The 20,894-nt window shown below is 39.7% G+C and overlaps 1 protein-coding gene and 1 long non-coding RNA gene across 2 annotated transcripts in view; both read right to left on the bottom strand.

Annotated features, from left to right (window-relative positions):
* Positions 1 to 1,759: 1,759 nt before the first annotated feature.
* On the bottom strand, positions 1,760 to 5,941 carry LOC118163051. Its single transcript, XR_004748816.1, has 3 exons — positions 5,931 to 5,941; positions 2,348 to 2,358; positions 1,760 to 1,910 (listed from the first exon to the last, which is right to left on the bottom strand). It is a non-coding gene; the product is annotated as an uncharacterized LOC118163051 (long non-coding RNA).
* A 1,550-nt stretch (positions 5,942 to 7,491) lies between these two features.
* SLC26A7 (solute carrier family 26 member 7) overlaps positions 7,492 to 20,894 on the bottom strand; it is an 83,711-nt gene continuing 70,308 nt past the window's right edge. Inside the window, exons 15-20 of the mRNA XM_035318253.1 lie at positions 16,862 to 16,999; positions 15,123 to 15,171; positions 12,094 to 12,194; positions 9,682 to 9,736; positions 9,489 to 9,592; positions 7,492 to 7,618 (exon numbers count right to left, since the gene is read on the bottom strand). Of these exons, the coding sequence (XP_035174144.1) occupies positions 7,583 to 7,618; positions 9,489 to 9,592; positions 9,682 to 9,736; positions 12,094 to 12,194; positions 15,123 to 15,171; positions 16,862 to 16,999 (483 nt within the window). The 3' untranslated portion in view covers positions 7,492 to 7,582. The remainder of the gene's footprint in view (positions 7,619 to 9,488; positions 9,593 to 9,681; positions 9,737 to 12,093; positions 12,195 to 15,122; positions 15,172 to 16,861; positions 17,000 to 20,894) is intronic.

The following is a 20,894-nucleotide window of genomic DNA, read 5'->3' as shown; positions in this document are numbered from 1 at the left end:
AGAGTGCATGTCAGGAAGGGGCATTTCCTCAAGCAGTTCCATCACAGCAGCTGAGGTTTTTGTGTTAAATGTTGTTCCTTCCTTGTACACGTGTGGTCCCTTGGTGAAAGAGGGAGCACACTGGTTTCCAGACCCGCACCTGCAGAATCTGCTCTTAGATTAGGACACTGAATCTGCTTTGAAAGTCTCTTGATGCCAGCATCTGAAGAAGTGGAGGCTGGTGCGCTCGCTCCTTCTGCAAAAGGCAAAGCCCCCCGAGGTTTCCCCAAGAAGGGCAGGAAAACGCAGCCGATGAGGTTGTGAATCAGAACCTTTATTTGAGCAACTTTTGAGAAAGACGATGGGTGGAATGGCACGGAGCCATGCCAAGCTCTCTTGGCTCATAGTTGCGGGGCTGGTTGGTGTGCTTGTAAGACTATGGCCAGGTAGAGGCAGGGTCCTTGTGTGCTTCCTGCTCCTCCGGTGGCTGTGGTTGTAGAAAGCTGCACCAGCCTTCAGGTCAGAGGCCGCGGAGGGATTGGGCAGAGGAGGGACAGGATAGTGGCAGAGCTTGGTGTGCTCGGGGCTCTGTGATGGGGTGAGAAAGGAAAATGATCAGAAAGGGTAGCCCCAGACTGTTGCCAGGGTCAGCCCCTGCATCCCTGAGTGAGGATCTCCCAGCCTCATTCCAAGGCCATCTATCTCACGTCTCCCTGATAGCCAGGAGATGCCCATCATAGCCCAAACATGTCATCTCCTGGCATGCTGTGAGATCGTGGTGGGGTGTCGGTTGGGGATCGCTTATCTGTCCTGTACAGCGTTGGCAGCTCTTCCTTCCAGCTGAGTTCTCAAGGGGAGAGTGGCCAGAAGTGTGCCCTGGTCTGGTCCGATTGCTGTGTGTTTCTGGCTGAAAGAGAAGAAGCACCAAACAGAGCAGCATCCCCCTGTGACCACGGGCAGCCCCTGCCTATCTGCCCAAGGGTCTCCAGCATCTCACCGAGGCTGTCCATGTCCTGTCATCCTGATGCACCGGTCACTGCTGTCCTAGCCCAATTGTGTCACCGTCCTGCTTGCTGTTAGAGCCTGGTGGGTGTGGGTTGGGGCGATCTTACCTGTCCTGTAGAGTATTGGCAGCTCTTCCTTCCAGCTGTGTGGTCAAGGGCAGTGAGGCCGGGATTGTGCTGTGGGCTGGTCCCATTGCTGTGTGTGTTTCGAGCTGTAAGAGAGGAAGCCAAAAGGGAGCAGCCTTACCATGTGGCCAGGAGCAGCCCCTACCTAAGGCTCTCCCAGCCTCACTCAGAGGCCATCCTTCCCATGTCTTCCTGATGGCCAAGAGTCAGCCGTGTTGGGCCAGCTTCCCAGGCACTGAGACTGTGGTGGGGAATAGATTTGGGCAATCTTATCTGTCCTGTAGCTCTTATCTGTCCTGTCCCCCGTCAAGGGGAGAGATACCAGGAGTGTGCCATGGTCTGGTCCCATTACTATCTGTGTCTGGCTGAAAGAGAAGAAGCACCAAACAGAGCAGCATCCCTCTGTGACCATGGGCAGGCCCTGCCTCTCTGCCCAAGAGTCTCCAGTGTTTCACCGAGGTTGTCCGTGTCCCGTCATCCTGATGGAGAGGTCACTCCCGTCCTGGCCCGAGCGTGTCACATTCCTGCTTGCTGTTAGAGCCTGGTAGGTGAGGGTTGGGGCAATCTTACCTGTCCTGTAGAGTGTTGGCAGTTCTTCCTTCCAGCTGAGTGGTCGTGGGCAGCGAGACCAGGATTTTGCCGTGGTCTGATCCCATCACTGTGTGTTTCTGGCTGAAAGAGGAGAAGCACCAAACAGAGCAGCATCCCCCTGTGACCATGGGCAGCCCCTGCCTCCCTGCCCAGGAGTCTCCAGTGTTTCACCGAGGCTGTCCATGTCCCGTCGTCTTGATGGAGCAGTCACTCCTACCCCAGCCTGATCATGTCACCTTCCTGCTTGCTGAGAGACCGTGGTAGGGTTTGGGTTGGGGCAATCTTACCTGTTTTGTAGGGCATGGACAATTGTCTGGCACAGTGCTGGAAAGGAGAGGCCAGGAGTTTGCAGTGGTTTAGTTCAGTCAGTGTCCTGTAGGGCGCTGAGAGCCATTTGAGGTGAGGGCCTGAGGAGAGAGGAGCTGAGTTCCTCTGGTTGAGTTTGTGTCCGGAGCTGAGGCTGCAGCAGCAGGAGCAGGCAGCTGAGCAGCCTCCCTGTCAGCCCTCGCAGGCCTGTGTGGCCACTGGGGCCAACATTCCAGGGCCAAGGCCGTCCCCCCCCTTTGTGACATGGGGCACCCCCTGCCTGCTGTGACATGGGCAGTGCATCACTGGGGTTGTACTGGGCCCTGATGCCCTTGATGAACCACCCACCCTGCTTTCCAAGAAGGCATTTCCACAGACAGGCTTCTGGAGAGCCACTGCTATTTTGGAAACCTGGCAGTTTCTATGAAAGAGCTGCCAGAGAGTACTTCAAATACGGCTGTCTGACACAGTTCCTGAACCAGGGCTCCATTTTCTCACACAATAAGGAGTGGAGAAAGTTTTCAGAGTGGAAGTCATGAGCCTGTCCCTTTCACTGTCAAGGTCCAAGAGATGCCCAGTAACCTCTGTGACTCGCTCTGATACTATAAATCAGTAGGCTGTGGTGTTATTTTCAGATGCCTGCTGTTAGGAGCAGAGGAGAAATCTCTGTCTTGCCTGCAAGTCAGTGTGGTGGTTTTACCGTGCTGGGCAGCTGAACACCACAACCATGCGACATCATGTGGTATGGAATATCTCTTTGGTTGGTTTAGGTCAGCTGCCCTGCTGATGTTTCTTTCTCACTTTTTGGCCCACCCCCTAGGAGGGTTAGAGAGCATCCTGATGCTGTGCCAGCACTGCTCAGCAGCAGACACAACACTGGTGTGGTACCACTGCTGTTCTAGCTACAAGTGCAAAGCACAGCACTGTATGGGCTGCTGCAGGGAAAGTTAACATCCCAGCCAGACCCAGTACAACACATCAAACAAATACCAAATCTCTAAAAATATTGAGCAGCTCTTGAAAATAATATTATATTAATGTTTTCCTATGTAGTGCAGAATACATCAAAATGTGCAATATTGAAACATGCATCTTTGTAACTCACATGTTCCATATGCTTTGTATTTAGGGATGTAAAACCTGCGCATCTGAGTATGCATATAGGAACCAAAATGATTTTCAGAATTGTTTACTGCTTGGAGCCCCTGTTGGTTTCAGTAAGGTGAAACCTTGCAGAATGGCATGTTAGGTGAGGAGACACTGCCTAGAGCCTCTAGTGTGAGGAGCAGCATCCCTCTTGCCTTCAGAAACCAAGAGAAACCGAGGGAGCTCAGCACTTCGCAAGATTGGGCTCTTCTTGCTAACACCACACAGCCTTATGCATGCAAGTGGAAGTAATAAAACTTGGCATTATTGTGAAAAGTCCCTATGCATATTCAGGTAAATCAGTCTGGAAGATACAAAGATGCATGGATGCTTCAAGGGGACAGAATAACAAAGTCCCCTTATTCTTTCTGGCTGCAATTCATCTTAGTCATGAGAGTGATTCCGGGGCATTTAATAGCACATGGGCTTTGTGCAGCCCCTTTGCTACATGGTGGGTTTGGTTCACTTTGCCCTCCTGATCTGGAAGAATAAGGTGCAGCTAACAGGAGGTTTGGGGATAAGTTACTGCAGACCTCAGCATAAGTTACAGCCTAATGATTCCTGTGAGCCAGAGCCAGTGGACAGTGTATACAGCATCAAGGAACAGGTTAAAACTGATATTGAACTCCAAAACTAAAAGGTTTAGGGTGTTTCCTTGAATTTTCACCAAAAAATCAGACAGTTGTTTGCCAGGTAACCATGCACACACCCCATCAGCTGAGATTTGCAGAGAGTCATGCAGATGAGACACTCAGCATCTCACAGGCCACAAGTAGAGAGATCGATGATGATTCCCTGGCAGTCAGTCACTGCTGTATGAAATCTGACAGCATCTGGTCACCTAAAGGCAGGCAACAATCAACACTTTTTGTAAATGTCAATGATTAGGTGGTCAAAAACAAACAAACAAACATCTGCACTGAAGTAAATTGCCTTCTTAGGTCACTGGTAGAAATAAATAAATAAATAAATAAATAATACTCTTTCTCACTCAGTAATCACTGCTCTGTAAAGCAGTTCTGGTCTGGCAAAGCCTAAATTCAGTACAGATATTTTAGAATCAATTGAAAGGGAAGCTTCCATTGCTGCCCAGCTTCAAAGCGCCTTCATGGGCTCCTCAAATGCTCTGTTCTGCTGAGAAACCACTGTCATTAGTGGTGCTACTTGCCAGAAAGGGAAGCTAATTAACAATTTATATTCTCAGAAATAAGAGGAAATTTAGGTTAATTATACAAAGTAAAATACATTACAGGAATATTACAAGTATCCCAAGCCCCAGTGCTGGAAGATTAGAGAAGTCAGAGTCATAATGTAAGAAATGTAATTCATCCTTGATTCTACCCTGAGAGACAATCAAGCAGTAATCACAGCATTATGACAATTTGAATTTGTAGTCTTACACTGATGAAACGCATTTGTAAGTGATATTGTGTCACAGGAAGGTCTTTGACCTAATGGGAGATAAATGTCCATCTCAAAACAGCCATTTAGCTGTAGAAAAGTTATTTCTTTTGAACACAGTGAAAAGTGGAAGATATTTTGATTAGCACTACAAATTTCTTAATTTGATGCAGAGAGCTTCATTGGGCACTAACATTACAAATAATTTTAACAGCATCTGTGTTGTTTCATTAACAAGCTCATTCAGAACAAAACTGAAGGTCTCATGGTCGATGCTATCTTTGCTAAAGAACATGGTTTAACAATTTCATTAACCAACATATCCACAAATCTTCAGAAAATACATTTAGCCATCAAAGAATAAATAATTAACTTAATAGAAAAGATAACTTTTATTCTTTTATTCGGCTTGCAATTAAGTAGAGATCTCCATTCAGCTGTGACATACAGTTGATTCTTTTACAATTAAAGCACAATGTAAACAGTTTCTAAAGTGTTCATAAATTACTAAAATTGTCTGAGGAAATTAATAATCAAATGTTACAGCCTGTTACTAGGTCCAAGGATGTAATGAGTCATTTGCAATCAACTCGGCATCTTACAAAAATGCACTTGGCACAATGAACAGAACTTCTGTGTATAACGAGCTTCTCACAGTTACTAATCAGCATTTTGCATAGTATTTTTGAAAAGTTATCTTAGTAGAACACATAGACAGTGCTTCTGCTCATCTGTGGCACAATGTTTGAAATAGCCCTAATAGTCACCTAGGACTGAAAGGGTAAAAGAACACACGGCTCTCTCCCATTGTCTTCTAGTAGTGTGGAATGACCAAGGACAGAAAAAAGGCTCAAATCTGCCTTAACAAAAAATGCAATATGTAAAAATCACTCCATGAACTGTCCTATCTACTTCAGGTAGCTGCTTTGGGCAGAGAGAGCTGAGAGAGTCCAGACAAACATATAGATGTAACTGCTGCTGAAAAGAGGATGCTAAGCTTTAGATTTTGGCTATGCACTCCAGCTGCACAGAGCACCCTTGTGCTTCTCTCCTCTCTGTAGTGCTAAGATAACCATTACAGCCATGCCATATTCATTTACATTTTAGCTTCCACAGTTTTTTAAGGTCAGTGAGGAAATTACCTACTCCTCATCCATTCTCTTTTTTTTTCCTTCTCAACTTTTGTATTTTACAGCTTGTGTACATATATGGCAACAAAGACAAGAGGAAAAAATCTTCACATATGTTGCCAAATAATACAATATTGATGTGATAGCATAATCTTGTATGATCAATGGCAATCCATAACTGCAAGCCGAACGTGTGAATTCAACCTGTGAATTCTTCCCCCCTATTTGTGCTCACAGAGTACTGCACGCTGGAATTTGGGCTGAAAATTGATACATGCCTTCTGTGTCTCTCTAAGGTCACCTCCCAGCTGCCACAGCTGAAGATTCCAGCCCTGATCAAATTCCAGCAGTAATTCAGAAATGCAGACTATGCTGGAAACAAGAAAAAATTTTGGAAAAATGTTACCAATTTTTCCTCTTCAATCTGAGCTAAAGAATACCTGTGGCACTGAAAATATAGCAAGCCATTATAATAACTCATGACAGAGTTATTAGAGGAGGAGACAATCCAGTGCACTTAGCCAACATCCATCTGCCTTCTTTCAATATACTGTGCTCTCACTGACCTTGGCAGGCATTAAAAAGTATATAATAATCAAGTATGAAAAACGCAAGGATATGTGTTATGGTGCTGTTATTGCAAATAGCTATCTTGAACAGCAAAAAGGATAAGTAAAGCTATAAGAGTATGCATTGGTATATGGCTTCCTGCATATACTGTATCAATTATAACACACTGCTTTTACGAATTCATATCTCCTTATTCCATGCACAAAACTACAGATGCATATTACAACTAATATTATAATAGAAGATATCTAAAAGATAGCAAACAGCCAATACCCCACATCTGCTTTCTAATAATTTGTGTCTAAATGTGTATAACAATATTATATAAAGCCATTATGGCTTTTATATAAAACCATCGTGTGTGGTTAGAGAGCTGCCTGTCAGAGAAGGACCTGGGAGTATTGATTGACAGTCGGCTGAATATGAGCCAGCAGTGTGCTCAGGTGGCCAAGAAGGCCAACAGCATCCTGGCCTGTATAAGAAACAGCGTGGCCAGCAGGTCCAGGGAAGTGATTGTCCCCCTGTACTCGGCTCTGGTGAGGCCGCACCTCGAGTACTGTGTTCAGTTTTGGGCCCCTCGCTACAAGAAGGACATGGAGGTGCTGGAGCGAGTCCAGAGAAGGGCTACGAAGCTGGTGAGGGGCCTGGAGAACAAGGCTTACGAGGAGCAGCTGAGGGAGCTGGGACTGTTTAGCCTGGAGAAGAGGAGACTCAGGGGCGACCTTATCGCTCTCTACAGGTACCTGAAAGGAGGCTGTAGCGAGGTGGGGGTTGGTCTGTTCTCCCACGTGCCTGGTGACAGGACGAGGGGGAATGGGCTTAAGTTGCGCCAGGGGAGTTTTAGGTTGGATGTTAGGAAGAACTTCTTTACCAAAAGGGTTGTTAGACACTGGAACGGGCTGCCCAGGGAAGTGGTTGAGTCACCATCCCTGGAGGTCTTTAAAAGACGTTTAGGTGTAGAGCTTAGGGATATGGTTTAGTGGAGGACTTGTTAGTGTTAGGTCAGAGGTTTGACTCGGTGATCTTGGAGGTCTCTTCCAACCTAGACTATTCTGTGATTCTGTGATTATAGAACAATTGTATGAACATTCTCTGAGTGATGGCAGCTAAAGATTTTTTTTTTTTTTTTTTTTTTTTGAATGGCAGATCTGTCATTACTGGATTTTTTAAATATGTATTACAAAAAAAAAAAAAAATACGTTTTCCCCTGGAAAAAAAAAAAAAAAAAAAAAAAAAAAAAAAAAAAAAAGCTAAGGAGAAACCGTGGTATAGTTCATTGTTCATTCTGAACGTGGGCTGATCAGACTAGCCACATTCGATGGGTCGGCATCACACTTCACTCTGTTCACTGAACTTGTGGTAATTCTAAATTGTGAGAAACAGAAGGGGAAAAAAAAAAAAAGGTATTAGAATGCTTTCCTAGAATATCATATAAAAATAGTGGATAAAAGACTGATGTGAGGGGATCAGAAATGTAAATCCAAACAAATCACTTTCCATAAATCTCCACCTCTTTCTCCTCTGTTCTTTTCTATTCTATCCTGCCATTTTTTCTTCACTCAAAATTCCTGCTGACCTTAACATCTTAAAAAGTCACATGAAGTGTAAACACAGTTACAATATGGTGCTGCTATTGTGGTCACCCTGCCTTTTTACTCCTGTCCATCTTATCTTCAGTCGTTAAAGGCAAGGAACACATCAAGAAACCAGCTCACATATTTTGAATGCTCTGAAGAGGCATTGGCAGCATACGTACACTGTCCATAATAATTACATTCAAAATTTGAGACTGTGTGCAAGCTTTTCAGACTACTCCACTAAAACATTATTCAGAGTTTTGACTTGCTTAGCATCTCCAGTAAAAGCATGTTACCAGTTCCTGGAAAAATCGACATCTGAACTCCTTTTTACTTTGGACATTTATCATGGTCTTTCCACATCCTATTTCCATAAAAAGGGAACACTAGCTATCTTACAAGAATGTTAGGAACATTAATTGGTGTCTATAAAGAATGTAGACCGTTTATAACACAGCAATCATGCTAATTCATCTAATCCAACCCAGGCAAAATATACAATATCCATCCCCATTATTTTTGCCCTGCAGTTACCATTTCAGCAAATTATTTTTGCAGGGCAACAAAGAAAAATGTTGGAAAGCACCAGAGAACATACTTTTCCCAGTCAATCCACCAGAACAATGGAGTCAACTCACCTTATCTGGGTAAATCAATGGAAAGTGTATTGTGTCCATAGGCAGCTCTAATTAAATTAGTAAAATGTGCCAGATCACAGTAAAGGGGAGAAAGAGAAAACAGAAACCACAGACCATGATTAGTTTAATGTCTCTTGGAGAGGGCTCTGAACTGAGCTCTAGCCATGTTTGGAATCATAAATACAACCATGGGAAAGCACACTGCTTATAATGCAAGCTCAGTTACACTGGGATTACAATGGAAAAGGCTTATACAGTTTACGAGGAAAGCACGGGTTTATAGCCTTTTAACAAGGAATGGAAGAATTATTATTGAGCAAATAAATACATGTTTAAGCAAATGCATGTTCAAGCCTCTAGCCTCAGTTTCTGACCAAATCCTCCTTCCTCCTCAATCTAGCTCTCCCTTCCACCTCATACATGTCCTCTCTGCTCTTTCCACCAGTGAGCCAACACATTACACTGCAGGGCCAGGCAGAGATGGGCTTTTTAGCTCTGAACAAATTTTCCAGGGATCCAGAAGTGTTTGGTAAGAACAGGTTGGAACCCCAACTCGAATTTATCCATACTTCTCTGTTACTTAGCACATGTGCATCTCAGGGCCAAGCTAACTGGAGGCGAGCTGTTTAAGCAATGCAGACTAAGGAACAGAGTGGAGCTTTAGTTATGCACAGCTGGGTACAAGCTGTACATCCCTCACCAAGTGGCTACGATAGGTATTTTGAGATGACATTACACTTTCCAGTGGACCTTGCACCCAGGTTAATGCACCTGAACATCATGCCTCTGGATCCAGCATAGCAGACATAGAAGTTATTGCAAAAGGAGAGGAAGAGAATGCAAGCAGGGAAAATGTGATAAATACAGCCCCAGAGGATGAGGACTGGTTGCAGAGAATACAGATAAAAGATTTCTGCACAAAACATTCACTGGATAAATGAGATTTCCCCAGACTATCAAATTGCAGTGAGCATCCAAGAAGCCCCTCCAGACTTCATCTACCCCTGCTGTAAGTCTCACCCTGTGAATCTGAATGGCATTGATTGCTGAAGAAACAGATTCAAAGAAGACAGAGTTTTCAGATTCAAGATTTCCACTGTACTGCATTGCTTTTATCAAGGAAGCTGTAATAAAACAAACATATGAGCGCTGATAAGGTAGTGAGGATATATAAACTGTCATGTTAAAAATTTTACTGTAAGCTTATACTTGCCTTTGCAGCATGCTAGCAACACATCAATGTGTCTGTTTTTACAATCCGTGTAAATCTATGTGTGAAAACATGAAATTAAAAAAAAAAAAAAAAAAAAAACTGTTTAAAATATCAACAGAGAATAAAATACACAAAAAAAGAATTTATTCAAAGCAGGCAGAGCATGAAGTGCTGCTGTTCAAGCTATGCTGACAGCAGCCACCAGAGAGAGCTCCTCTATAACACAAACAAGGCAAACCCACACTGAATAGGAAAGCATCATTTCCTCGTCCCTCCACAAAGTACTCTATGGTTCTACTGGTAATAAAACTAAATAGATTAATAATATACCATTTATAATTATATTTTTTAGATTTATTTTTCCATCATGCCTTTTTCAACAAGTTTCCCATCTCCTCTCTCTACGTTTACCAACCAGTCCAGAAAGACAGGAATTTGACCTAGGAAACTTTGAAACTTCCAGTAGTCTATCAGAAAATTGCCATAGCCATCATGCTACATTCTGCAGTAAGTTGTTCTTTATCCTTTGTTTGAAAATATGCAACTTCACAGAGACTAGGTATCCAATAAGCTAGAAAGTAACAAAAAGTGAAAATAACTCTAGCAAAAGAGCAGGGGCCTTTTCTGACAGATGAGGAAGCATCCAAAGCAGTCCCCATTAAAAAATAAATAATAATAATAATTTTTTTTTTTTTTTTTTTTTTAAAAAGCAATGAAAAGCCTGCTTCAAGGTAAAAATCATTGTAACTCCAGCAAAAGTGATGATATTTAGGGCATTAGGGAGTGAGTGTAACATGGAAGAAGTGTGTCCTGGTTTCAGTTAGGACAGAGTTATTTTTCCTCCTAGTCACTGGTAGGGTGCTATGTTTTGGATTAGGATGAGAAGAGTGCTGATAACATGCTGATGTTTTAATTGCTGCAGAGCAATGCTTACACCAAGCCAAGGACTTTTCAGCTTCTCACTCTGTCCTGCCAGCGGGCAGGCTGGGGGTGCAGCAAGAGCTGGGAGGGGACAGACCCAGGACAGCTGACCCAAACTGGCCAAAGGGGTATTCCATACCATCTGACGTCATGCTGAACAATATATAGGGGTGGCTAGCCAGGGTGGGGGGCCAACTGCTCGGGGTTGGGCTGGGCATCGGTCAGCAGGTGGTGAGCAATTGCATTGTGCATCACTTGTTTGTACATATTATTTTTATTATTTCCTATCTTAATAAACTGTCTTTATCTCAACTCACAGGCTTCACTTTCCCGTTTCTCTCCCCCATTCCAGAGAGGGAGGGGGGAGGGTGCGCCAATGGCTGTGTGGTGTTTAGCTGCTGGCCGGGTTAAACTACAACAAAATGCATTCCTCCTTTGGGTAACTCAGTTCTGGACCTGTCTTTCAGTTAGAGGTTGCAACCCCAAACTGTATCTCATAGCCCAGTATGGAGTTGTGTGCCACAAATTTGTCTTTGATTTAATTTGTATTCTTTTGGAAATAATTTTCACAATTTTTTTTTTTTTACATACTAAGTTCATTGAATGCCCTTTAATTTTGAGGTGGGATGTAATAAAGAATAAGTCCCATTCACCTAACTTAATTATCCCAGTTTTCCTTTTGACTCTGTCCCGACCTAGATATGTAGTTTTATTATTATTATTATTATTTTTAATTTAGCACTTAATTATTCATTTCAGTAAACTGAGAAAACAGTTAGAATAAGAAAAGGCATGGGCTGAGACCCAAGTTCAAATCTAGTCTTCTATCATACACACACACAAAAAAAATATATGAACCAAACCTTGCATACCCAATTAAATCTGCACTAACTGCACATCTTCTACTAAATACCCCATGGAAACATAGGAAACAGAGTATGAACATATTTCTTCATCTGCTACATAGAACTGATGTGGTTGCTGGTTTTGGTCTTCTCGGAGCTCCTGTAATGAGCAAGGAACCCAACCTTCTAGGTATGTAACTCACAGGAGAAAACATGGAGATCATTAAGAGCCCTGGTTTAGCAGAAAGCAGGACATACTGATAAAATCACAGAAATAAAAGCTGAAATTTTAAAGGTGTAAATCCACACATAGCTCCACTACAGCTGACATAACTGACATGACAGGGTTGAATTTGACCTAAATCAGCTTTAAAATAAATAAATAAAAATGAGTGTTTTCAGAAAATCATTTTCATTAAATATGAATACTTACATTTGCACTGAATGTCACTCAAAATATTTAGAATCATTTTTATCCAATTTCATATAAACACAGTGCAGTTCAATACCAAATCTGTGCTCATCTTTTCCATAAATGACCACTTTTATCCACTGATGTGAGTGATGTGACTAGTAACTGGCCCCAATAACTTGTGTGTGTAATTATATATTTCTATGTACAGAATGTATCTGGTGTAATAAATACCTGAAGCAACATGGAGGCTCCTGTGTAGTCAAACAAATTCAGTCCCCTGCAGTCTAATATCAAAACACGTCGCTCACTCTGAGATGGCTGCAGTGACTCACCTGCACATATGATATAGGAGAAAACTTCAATTACCAAATAGTCAAGAAATATGTATAATGATAGAACAAAATAAACCCAAAACACCACAGTAAAAATTGTGGGCACACATTAAGATAATGTCACATTTTAGAAGTACAAATAAACGAAGGGCCACCAGAACAATGGGGTTGAAGTCAACAGGCAGAATATATTATTAGTGAAATACATTGGGCAGAAATAGTCTCTCCAGGACAAAAGAGCTCCTCAGATTTGAAATTCTAAATGATTCTGTCTTGTTTGGAAAAGTTCACTTAGGATTCACAGAGAAAATATACCTCTCAGATTCTTAAACTGCACACATACTAAACGTGTCCTGAACTAGCATGCAGATAATTCCTGGCTTTCATAAAGGGAAAATAAGAAAACGATGTATATCTTATTTACATCGGTCTGTGGACAAATAAAAGCTTTACTATTAGTTATGACAAAACATAAAATTAAAAAAAAAAAAAAAGATGAATGAAAGGAATTATGAACGTAAAGATAGGTTAATTGAAATGGGTTTGACACAGCAGAGGAAAAGATTTTAAAATCTTGAGGGGACTTAGAAGTTTTGTATTGTGTAGATTTATAATGGTGCTAATTCCTTTCTGACAGGAGTCTGAGTCTTTTGGACTTGGACCTCCAGAGATTTACTTTCTTTGTGCTGCCCAATATACATTAATAAACACATTGCAAACAAAAACAAAGAATTTCAAAGAAAGCCTGCCTGGCATTACTGCAGTGGAAAACCAGGAAAGATTTATGAGATCTGCTGGTCTGCTTACTATAATCAATTCTACAAAACTCTGTCTCCAAACCAGAACTTACTCTTTCCCTGTTAGTTACTCAACCCCCAAAACATGCACATATATATCTGTAGGTTTCAACAAGTTTTACCTTTAAAAATGGCCTGAGGTTACTTTTCCCTTTTGATTGCTATGCTGCTTAAATAAAAGTTAAAAGTTTGACAGTTCAAAAACTGATTTTGAAGAAATATAATTACAAGTAACTTGCTTCTGTGTAACAGAAGCAATAATAAAGAAATTGGAAGGAAGGAAAGATATAGAGAAGGAAGGAGGGAATTGATTTAACTTAGAAATGTTACATTCGAGCACAGAAGTTGAGCTCACCTTACACCTGAAGTGCGCTTATCTGATATGTTGCACAAGCACACCATGAAACCCTACTATTATTACTGTACTCTGAAATCCCTTCCTTGACAAACCTTGTGAAGGTCAAACCATACACACCCATGTACATACGCATATATAGAGAGAGGCAATGCTGGACTGAGCTCGCGTTACCTTCCCAAAAACCTGGCATCCTGCTGTTCAGTGGAGGCTGCCTGACTTCTGAAGGGGGGTGGGGGGGAGGAGGTACAGACCTGCTGCCTCTGAACCACTGGGCAAGGGCAATTGAAGATAATTAATTTGTTGCTGATATAGACAATATCAAATCAATATTCCCCAGAGTCCAAAAGTAAAGATTTTGACAAAGATGCTGCTGTGCCTTCTAAGATTACTGATGTAAAGACAAGAATCATGTCTTCCTGCTTGCCTCCTTTCTAAAAATTTAGGCCCCATGCTGTTATGCTTTTTTAGTGATTTTCTTTTTTTTTTTTTTTTTTTTTCCTCCTCTCCAGTTTTTATTTTAAATCTTTCACAAAGAGTCACCATACTCTGCTTAGTAGAAAGAACAACATTTAAGTCCTCAAGGCTTAGTCAATCAGAAGAGAGGTCCTGTGCTGTCTGTTATTTCTGTAATGTGAGATAGCAGGTCATCCAATGAAACCACATTTCAGTGTAACCTGAAATGTGTAAAAGACCTTCCAAAGATCTCCCCACAAACATAGTGCTGTGTGCTCATTTACCATTTTACAGTATAGCACTGCAGAGTCTCAATAGCCATTATCGTTATGTTGCTGTGCTACAGCAAAACATTCTATCAACCCCAAGAAAAGTAAATACTGTAAAAATATAAAAATGTCATGAGCCTAGTTAATAAGCATAAACGATCAGACAACAGCCCCCAAATCAGATTCTCTACTGTGGTCTTAATGCTTATAAGTGTTTTAAATAAACACAACATTTGAATTCCATCCATTATGAAGTCATCTGTATAAAGTATCTTCTGCAAAAGGTTCTAGCAGCTATCCCATGGGAATGTACATGCTCTGGTTTGATTTAAATGCTATAAAATGTGGGAAGAGTACAATTATCCAGCTTAATCCTTAATTAAAAGCAAACCCTTAGTTTTTTGTTTGTTTGTTTTCCTGTGTTGTACTGTTTTACTGTGCTATATTTGTGGCCATAGTGTCACTGATAACTCAGATGACATTTATGAGTTTTCCACTTCAGTGCCTTTAAAGACCACAAAGCCTTCACATAGCTCTAATCCCATCCATTTTTAGTTTTGCATATTAATGTTCAAGTCCCACAATGAGCTCAAAACCAAAGCAAGCAAACAAAAATAAAACAAAACAAAAAAAAAGAAAGCAAGAACACAGCTTAGTAAAACAGCTTACTAGGCCTTTGGCTGAAGACCAATAAAGGCAGCAATGCTGGAAGTGATCCCATCCCACCCCACTAAGAACCCATATACGTATACATAGAGTGATTTGTGTGAAATAAGCAGGGACTCCTGCAGAAAAATAATATTTTCATTGGATTCCCACTTTTGAAATCTTATAAACTCAGTCAAGAACAGAATAAAAACAGACCTATTAGGCTAAGATTAACAGAGTTTAACAATTTTTAGCACTCATGCTTCAGTGAAGGTGTGATCTGTCTGAAATATTAGTTTCCAGACAATTTGAGTTCACCTATAAATAAATAGAAAAACCTGGAGCTATTTTGCACACTTACATCCATCTTGGTTTTAATACAATTTATAGATAATAAACTCACCATGACAACTTCCATTGGAAAATGAACAGAGTAATGTGTTCTGCTCACACTGAAATAAAAGCAATGAACAATTAGCATACCAAGGAAAACTAATCCAATGCAGAGTAACCAGAGAAAATCAATGCAATACACTAGAATTCTGTTTCTCAATATCAAAATTAACTCACTCTCCAAAAACCATATTGTATGCAACAGTCTATTGGATATGTTATATCTGCTGAGCAAGCCTTTAATTATTCTTCTAATGTAACATAAAACTGTAAACTCACTTTTTTTTTTTTTTTTTTCCTTCAGATGATTCAATTTCTTTGATATTTCTAGCCATTATAAAGCATATTATGAAAATGATGCCCTTGGGAAAGCAGGGGTTAAGAAGTGATAGAAAGATGAGAAAGATGTTCTTGAAAAGCTAAATTCAAGGCAGGAAACTTGTAAGATTAACTTCTACCTGAAGCAATCTCATCTAAGATTTTAGTGAGAATAGTTCTGATGTAACTTTATTAAAGAAATGTTTATCTGGAGAAATGTTTTTTTAATGGTTTCAATATGTAAGTTGTCAGTAGACATATGTTTAAAACAGAAATATAGCATGGAAACAAAATCCAAAGTGCAACTCTTTCATTTCCATTATGTTCCATAGAAAGACCATTATTTCACACACATACAAAAACAAACAAAAAACTATGCACAGTATTTCAGGCAGCTGTACTGCCAAGTAACTTCCAGAATAGAACAAGGATAACATCTCACTACTAAATAACTTATATATTAACTTATTAAATTATTAATTCATTACACTTAAATTAACTCATAAATTAATTCCATGCAAATCCTAAGTAATTTCTCTCAGTTTGGGAGTTTGTTATCTTGGTAATCCAAATTAATTAAACAAGGAAAAAAAGCAGCACAATATCTGAGCTGGATTTCTGAATAACAAGAAGGCACCCATCAGAGTAAGAATGGGTAGTGCAGATCTTCAGCAAGAGACAGCAGAGGTGGTAGACAAATATTACTGTTTTAACAAACCATCTAGGAAATATCTATGATTTTCTCAGTGCAGTTCACCAAACTGGATGAGATTGCCTACAGTTTATATTTTATAGTATTGTATTGGAATGTCTTCATTGTAACAATAGAAAAATAATACCTTTTTCCCTCTTTCCGGGAACATTGTAGGAATTTTTGGTAGCTATGTGCAAATAAACTTTAAAAATACAAGCCCTACTAGGACATTTTCCAAAAACAAGCTCTACAAAGTTTTTGTGCTATTTATTTTTCCAATACAATCAGCGCAGATAATGAAAAAGAAACACCACCCTAGGGGAAAACTTCAAGCAGTTTGTACCTTCTTCCTACATCTATTAAAATTATTCATAGTTAGAATCAGAAATGAAGCATCTGTCTCTCATGGACTCATTTCCAGAGGGAAGAAAAAATGAAAACCAAAACAAATAAAACAAACAATAACAAAAAATAAACAAACCCACAACTTTATTCAGGTAGAATTTTAGCTACTCATTGCCTTTTCAAAGTCACAACCTCACATTAACTGAGGTTATGTAATGGTTCCCAGAAATTTTGAAGAGCTTTGGCTAAGTGTTTTAGTGTCTTTTACAGGACCACATAGAGAGAGGTAGGAAATATATTCTTCTCAAGTAATTATAATAAAAAATGCAAAGAAAGTAATCATGCTCTTCAGCACTGTCACCATGATTACTGAAGCATGTAGCACATCTTACCTTGTTTACATCTTCACATGCCTGGCTGTTCGTGCTATCCTTCTGGATTATTTTTGTAAGGTCTGCATGAAATTTCCTGGCATTCAGAAAGACTAATGGGTTGTTGACTGAAACTATCTTTACCTGTTTTAATAATTCCTGTGAAATGAAATAAACAAAATGCTGAGACGTTAATCTTGGTTTTACAAATTAAAATAATAATAACAACATCAGTAATTTCTTTACAAGTCCTGAAAATTCCTGTAAATCAACCTAGAAGGAACTTTGGATTGTGAGGATTATCTAATGGATAACCATCTTGATCAACTTCACACATGACTGAAGTAAAAAAGTAATCTGTAAGGAAAATTATCCTTAATTCAAGCTAGCTCAAAAGCAAAATCATATTAATACCGATGCACAATACTAAGAACTATCACCTGGCAAATAGTTGGAGCACTGTTTCAGTTGGTGTGATTCCCAGACACAAGCAAGACAAGGTCTGCAGACTGGGAAAATCTTCTACTAGGTAAGTATTATATGTATTGCAAAAAGTAAACAAGTTTTTGGAGCATACAATGTGGCTGGTTTAAGGAAACAGTCATAATGCTAATCTCAGTCATCTGAAGATGACTGTAGTACAACAGGGATATTTTTTCATGGAAATGAAAAAAGCCACCACTGACTTCAGTATGGGAGGAAATTCCCACCTGTCCCACTTCCCTGGTTCTCCTACCACCCTGAGCTGAAGTTGAAACAGAAAATCATTTAACTACAGCCTGCAACAGAAGCTCCTGCCCTGGAAGAAATCTTTCTGTAGCCACTCTTACTTCACTAAGCCCTTCAGCAAAAGCAAATTCCTGATGGCCCCACTTGTACTGACTGTATCCAGACTGAGCCTGAGGCACAGATTTAAAATGTTGCTAGCATTTATCTACAACCAACATAATCATTAATCCGCACAAGAACCATCATTTGCCCTGGATCCTGTCTTTGCATTTTATCAAAAAAGTTTCATCCCACTTCACACTGTAAAAAGCCAGTCGCAATGTGTGTATATATATAAATAAATATATTAGATATCAACATCAGCAGCTCAGTTAACACATTTGTTTTCTAGGTAGAATTAATCTAATTCTACTGATTTCTTCACTTTCCACAGGTTATAAACCAACTGTGTGTCTCTATTCCTTGGGAAAGAACCCCATTCATGCTGTTTCCCCAGCAAATGTCCCATCTATGTGATGGATACCAACCACTTGTTCTCTATCACCATCTGAGACAGACCTGACTCAGTGTGGAGCAATTGCTCTCAGCTGCTTTGATGCCTGCTGCTGGTATTTAAGACTTGAAGAAAAGTCTGCTGGCCATTCCAGTCTTCTACTTTTCCAGTTACATTATTTGATCTAGTAAAAGATACTACATCTGCACGTTCTTTATCTATATTCAAATAAATAACTGTATCCTTTTATGCCTCTAGTGCTGTAAAACAGGAATAAAGCAAGATCATATTTTCAGTAGCATTTTCTACCCAACAGTCATGAAACTAGAGATCTTTAAATATCCATAACAACACTGCTAATAAGTTCCAGTTGGCAAAAAACAATAGGATTAATTTGCCTTTCAGGTATGTCTTTCATGGAGGCTGAATCTCTGGATTATATGCAGAAGTTCAGAGCATTTTGATGAGAACAGATAAGAAAAAAAGAGGATTGCTGAATCCACAACTGAACATTGCACAGTAATGATTCTATTTATTTTCACTACTGAAATATTTTTTTTTATACCAAAATAAAATATATGATTTATGCAAGTATCAACTCTCAGAAATGAACTACTCTTGGCAATGGGTAATAGGAAGTAAATCAAACAAACAAACTCAGAGAATTTGTAAGAGAATATAAACTCTAAAAGCCTCTATTCTTCCTCACAAAAGTCAAAGACATGCAAAGTTACTTAACTAGGTTGTATTCAGACACAAGTAAGTGGAGCTGACAGAGACAACTTTTGTAGAAGTCCAAAGAATCATGGGATTGCATTGAAGATACAGTTTTCCCAACAGACCTTAAGCAAAACAGGACTGGAAATCTTTACCACAAACCACACAAATGACCACCTTACTGTAGACTTCTGAGAACCAGACAAACTCTCAGACATCACTGTAGCAGACATCATACAGGCTAATGAAACATAGACATCCAGAACTGAGGTGATGAACCCCAGACAGTGTATAGTGACTTAGCACAATTTACCTGTGAATGTTATCATCATATCACCAAAATAGTTCAGTCCATCAAGTGGTAAAGCCTAACCAGTAATTAAAATGTGTAAAAGTATATGAAAAATAAATTAAATAATAAAATACAACCTCTTAAATAGGGGTTAAACAGAGGTCAATACATGGTTGAATGTAGAAATACTGCAAAGATTCCCTTAAAAACTATTCTATACATGACTTAGCATGGAGACAAGTGGGCACTTTGGTGCCGTAATGGCAAAGTAGAAGATGAAAACTAAGACAAAATAAGGCAAATGTGCAGAGATCAAAGCATATGATCATCTATGAGCTACTATGAGGTGAAAGACTTGAAAGTCTCAAATCATAAGGCCAAATCAAGCTAATGGAAGATTGAGGTAAAACCTTATGTCTGGGATGGGGAAGCCAAATTTGACTATTAGTCCTGGCTCTAGTTTAGTTCTAACTCCTTTCTCAATAAAAACTCTTCTGAAAGAAAATTAGAAAATTACTTATTTTTGTCTGTCCTTGCTCAGAAAGAAGAAAAAAAAAAAAATCCCAGGAGGAGTTTTTACTTTGTCATTTAGAAGGATTTTGCCAATTGCCCTCCACATATGGCACAGTTCTCTCTACACTTGGGTAAGAATTCAGTTTAGTGAATGCCTTTGGTACAACGTGTTTCAAACAAGCTTCTAAATACCCTTTTAATTTTTTCCACATCAAAGTGTCTTTTCTCCTGTTGATGAAATAATCCCTATAAATCCACAGACCTTAATGGTGGGGTAGATCATTAAGCTTGCATATTTTTATGTTTAAAAGTCCTGTTGTTTATGTCTAAGCTGTTATTTACCAGTGGAACTTGGATTACTCTAACATTCATACATTAAAAATTACCCAAAATTACCCAGTGACTCCATAAATTAAATTAAAAACATTTTTTATAAATCTTAAAAATATTTTCCTTTTTTTTTATTCTGTATAATAACCTCTTGAGCAATTTGCTGTCTTAACAAAATGTTATTTTCCTCAGTGTCTGCAGACGCTGCTTTGTTATTACTTGGTTACTGGCACTAATCTTAATCATTCAGGATAAAAAGATGGGGAGCAGTTAGCTTAAAAATGATGCATAGGGATTTGTACAAATATTTTATTAACTGACACACACACACAAAGGAGGCAAGTCAAATGTTGGTTACCCATCTCTGATAAATTTACTCCACCAATTTTCTTAAGAATGAAAAGTGATAATAATAATTGACAGTTGGGCCAGCCTCAACAATAGTGTTTTTAATTTACATTTTAGAGTCCTCCCCATTCTCATGTGCCTCTCACATTCCAGCATTGTTCAGCATGCCAAAACAGTAAACGCACCCAAGCCAAATTCAGATTTTGAGCCTGAGATAGCTCTGATGGAAAACATTTGCCAGACAAAATAAATTCTTCAGAAGAGTGCCTCTTAATAGTAGGGTAATAACTGCTGAGCATGTTGCTTACTTATACAGAAGAACCTTCATAAGTGTTTGGAAAGTAAAGCAGGCATAGTAGAAACTGCCAGGATGGAGAGGTCAGGATGCCCTAGTGGATGGACTCCATGCTGAAAGGACACATGATTCTACTTCCCTCTTGGCTGCTGACCTACTGTTTTGTTTTGGAGGAGGGAGGTCACCTCCCTGGATCATTACCCTTCCCTTCTTACCACAGGCCCAACCATAAGGAACTTTGATAATAATGTTAACAATAACAATAACAATAATAATAATAATAATAATAAAGGTAGAATCTCTGACTAGTAGGTTTAAGCCTGTAAGAAGCAAATTT

The sequence above is a fragment of the Oxyura jamaicensis genome, chromosome 2 (assembly GCF_011077185.1).
Source record: "Oxyura jamaicensis isolate SHBP4307 breed ruddy duck chromosome 2, BPBGC_Ojam_1.0, whole genome shotgun sequence".
Classification (NCBI taxonomy): Eukaryota; Metazoa; Chordata; class Aves; order Anseriformes; family Anatidae; genus Oxyura; species Oxyura jamaicensis.
Note: the sequence above shows the minus strand (reverse complement) of the source record. Positions and strands in the feature narration are given on the sequence as shown.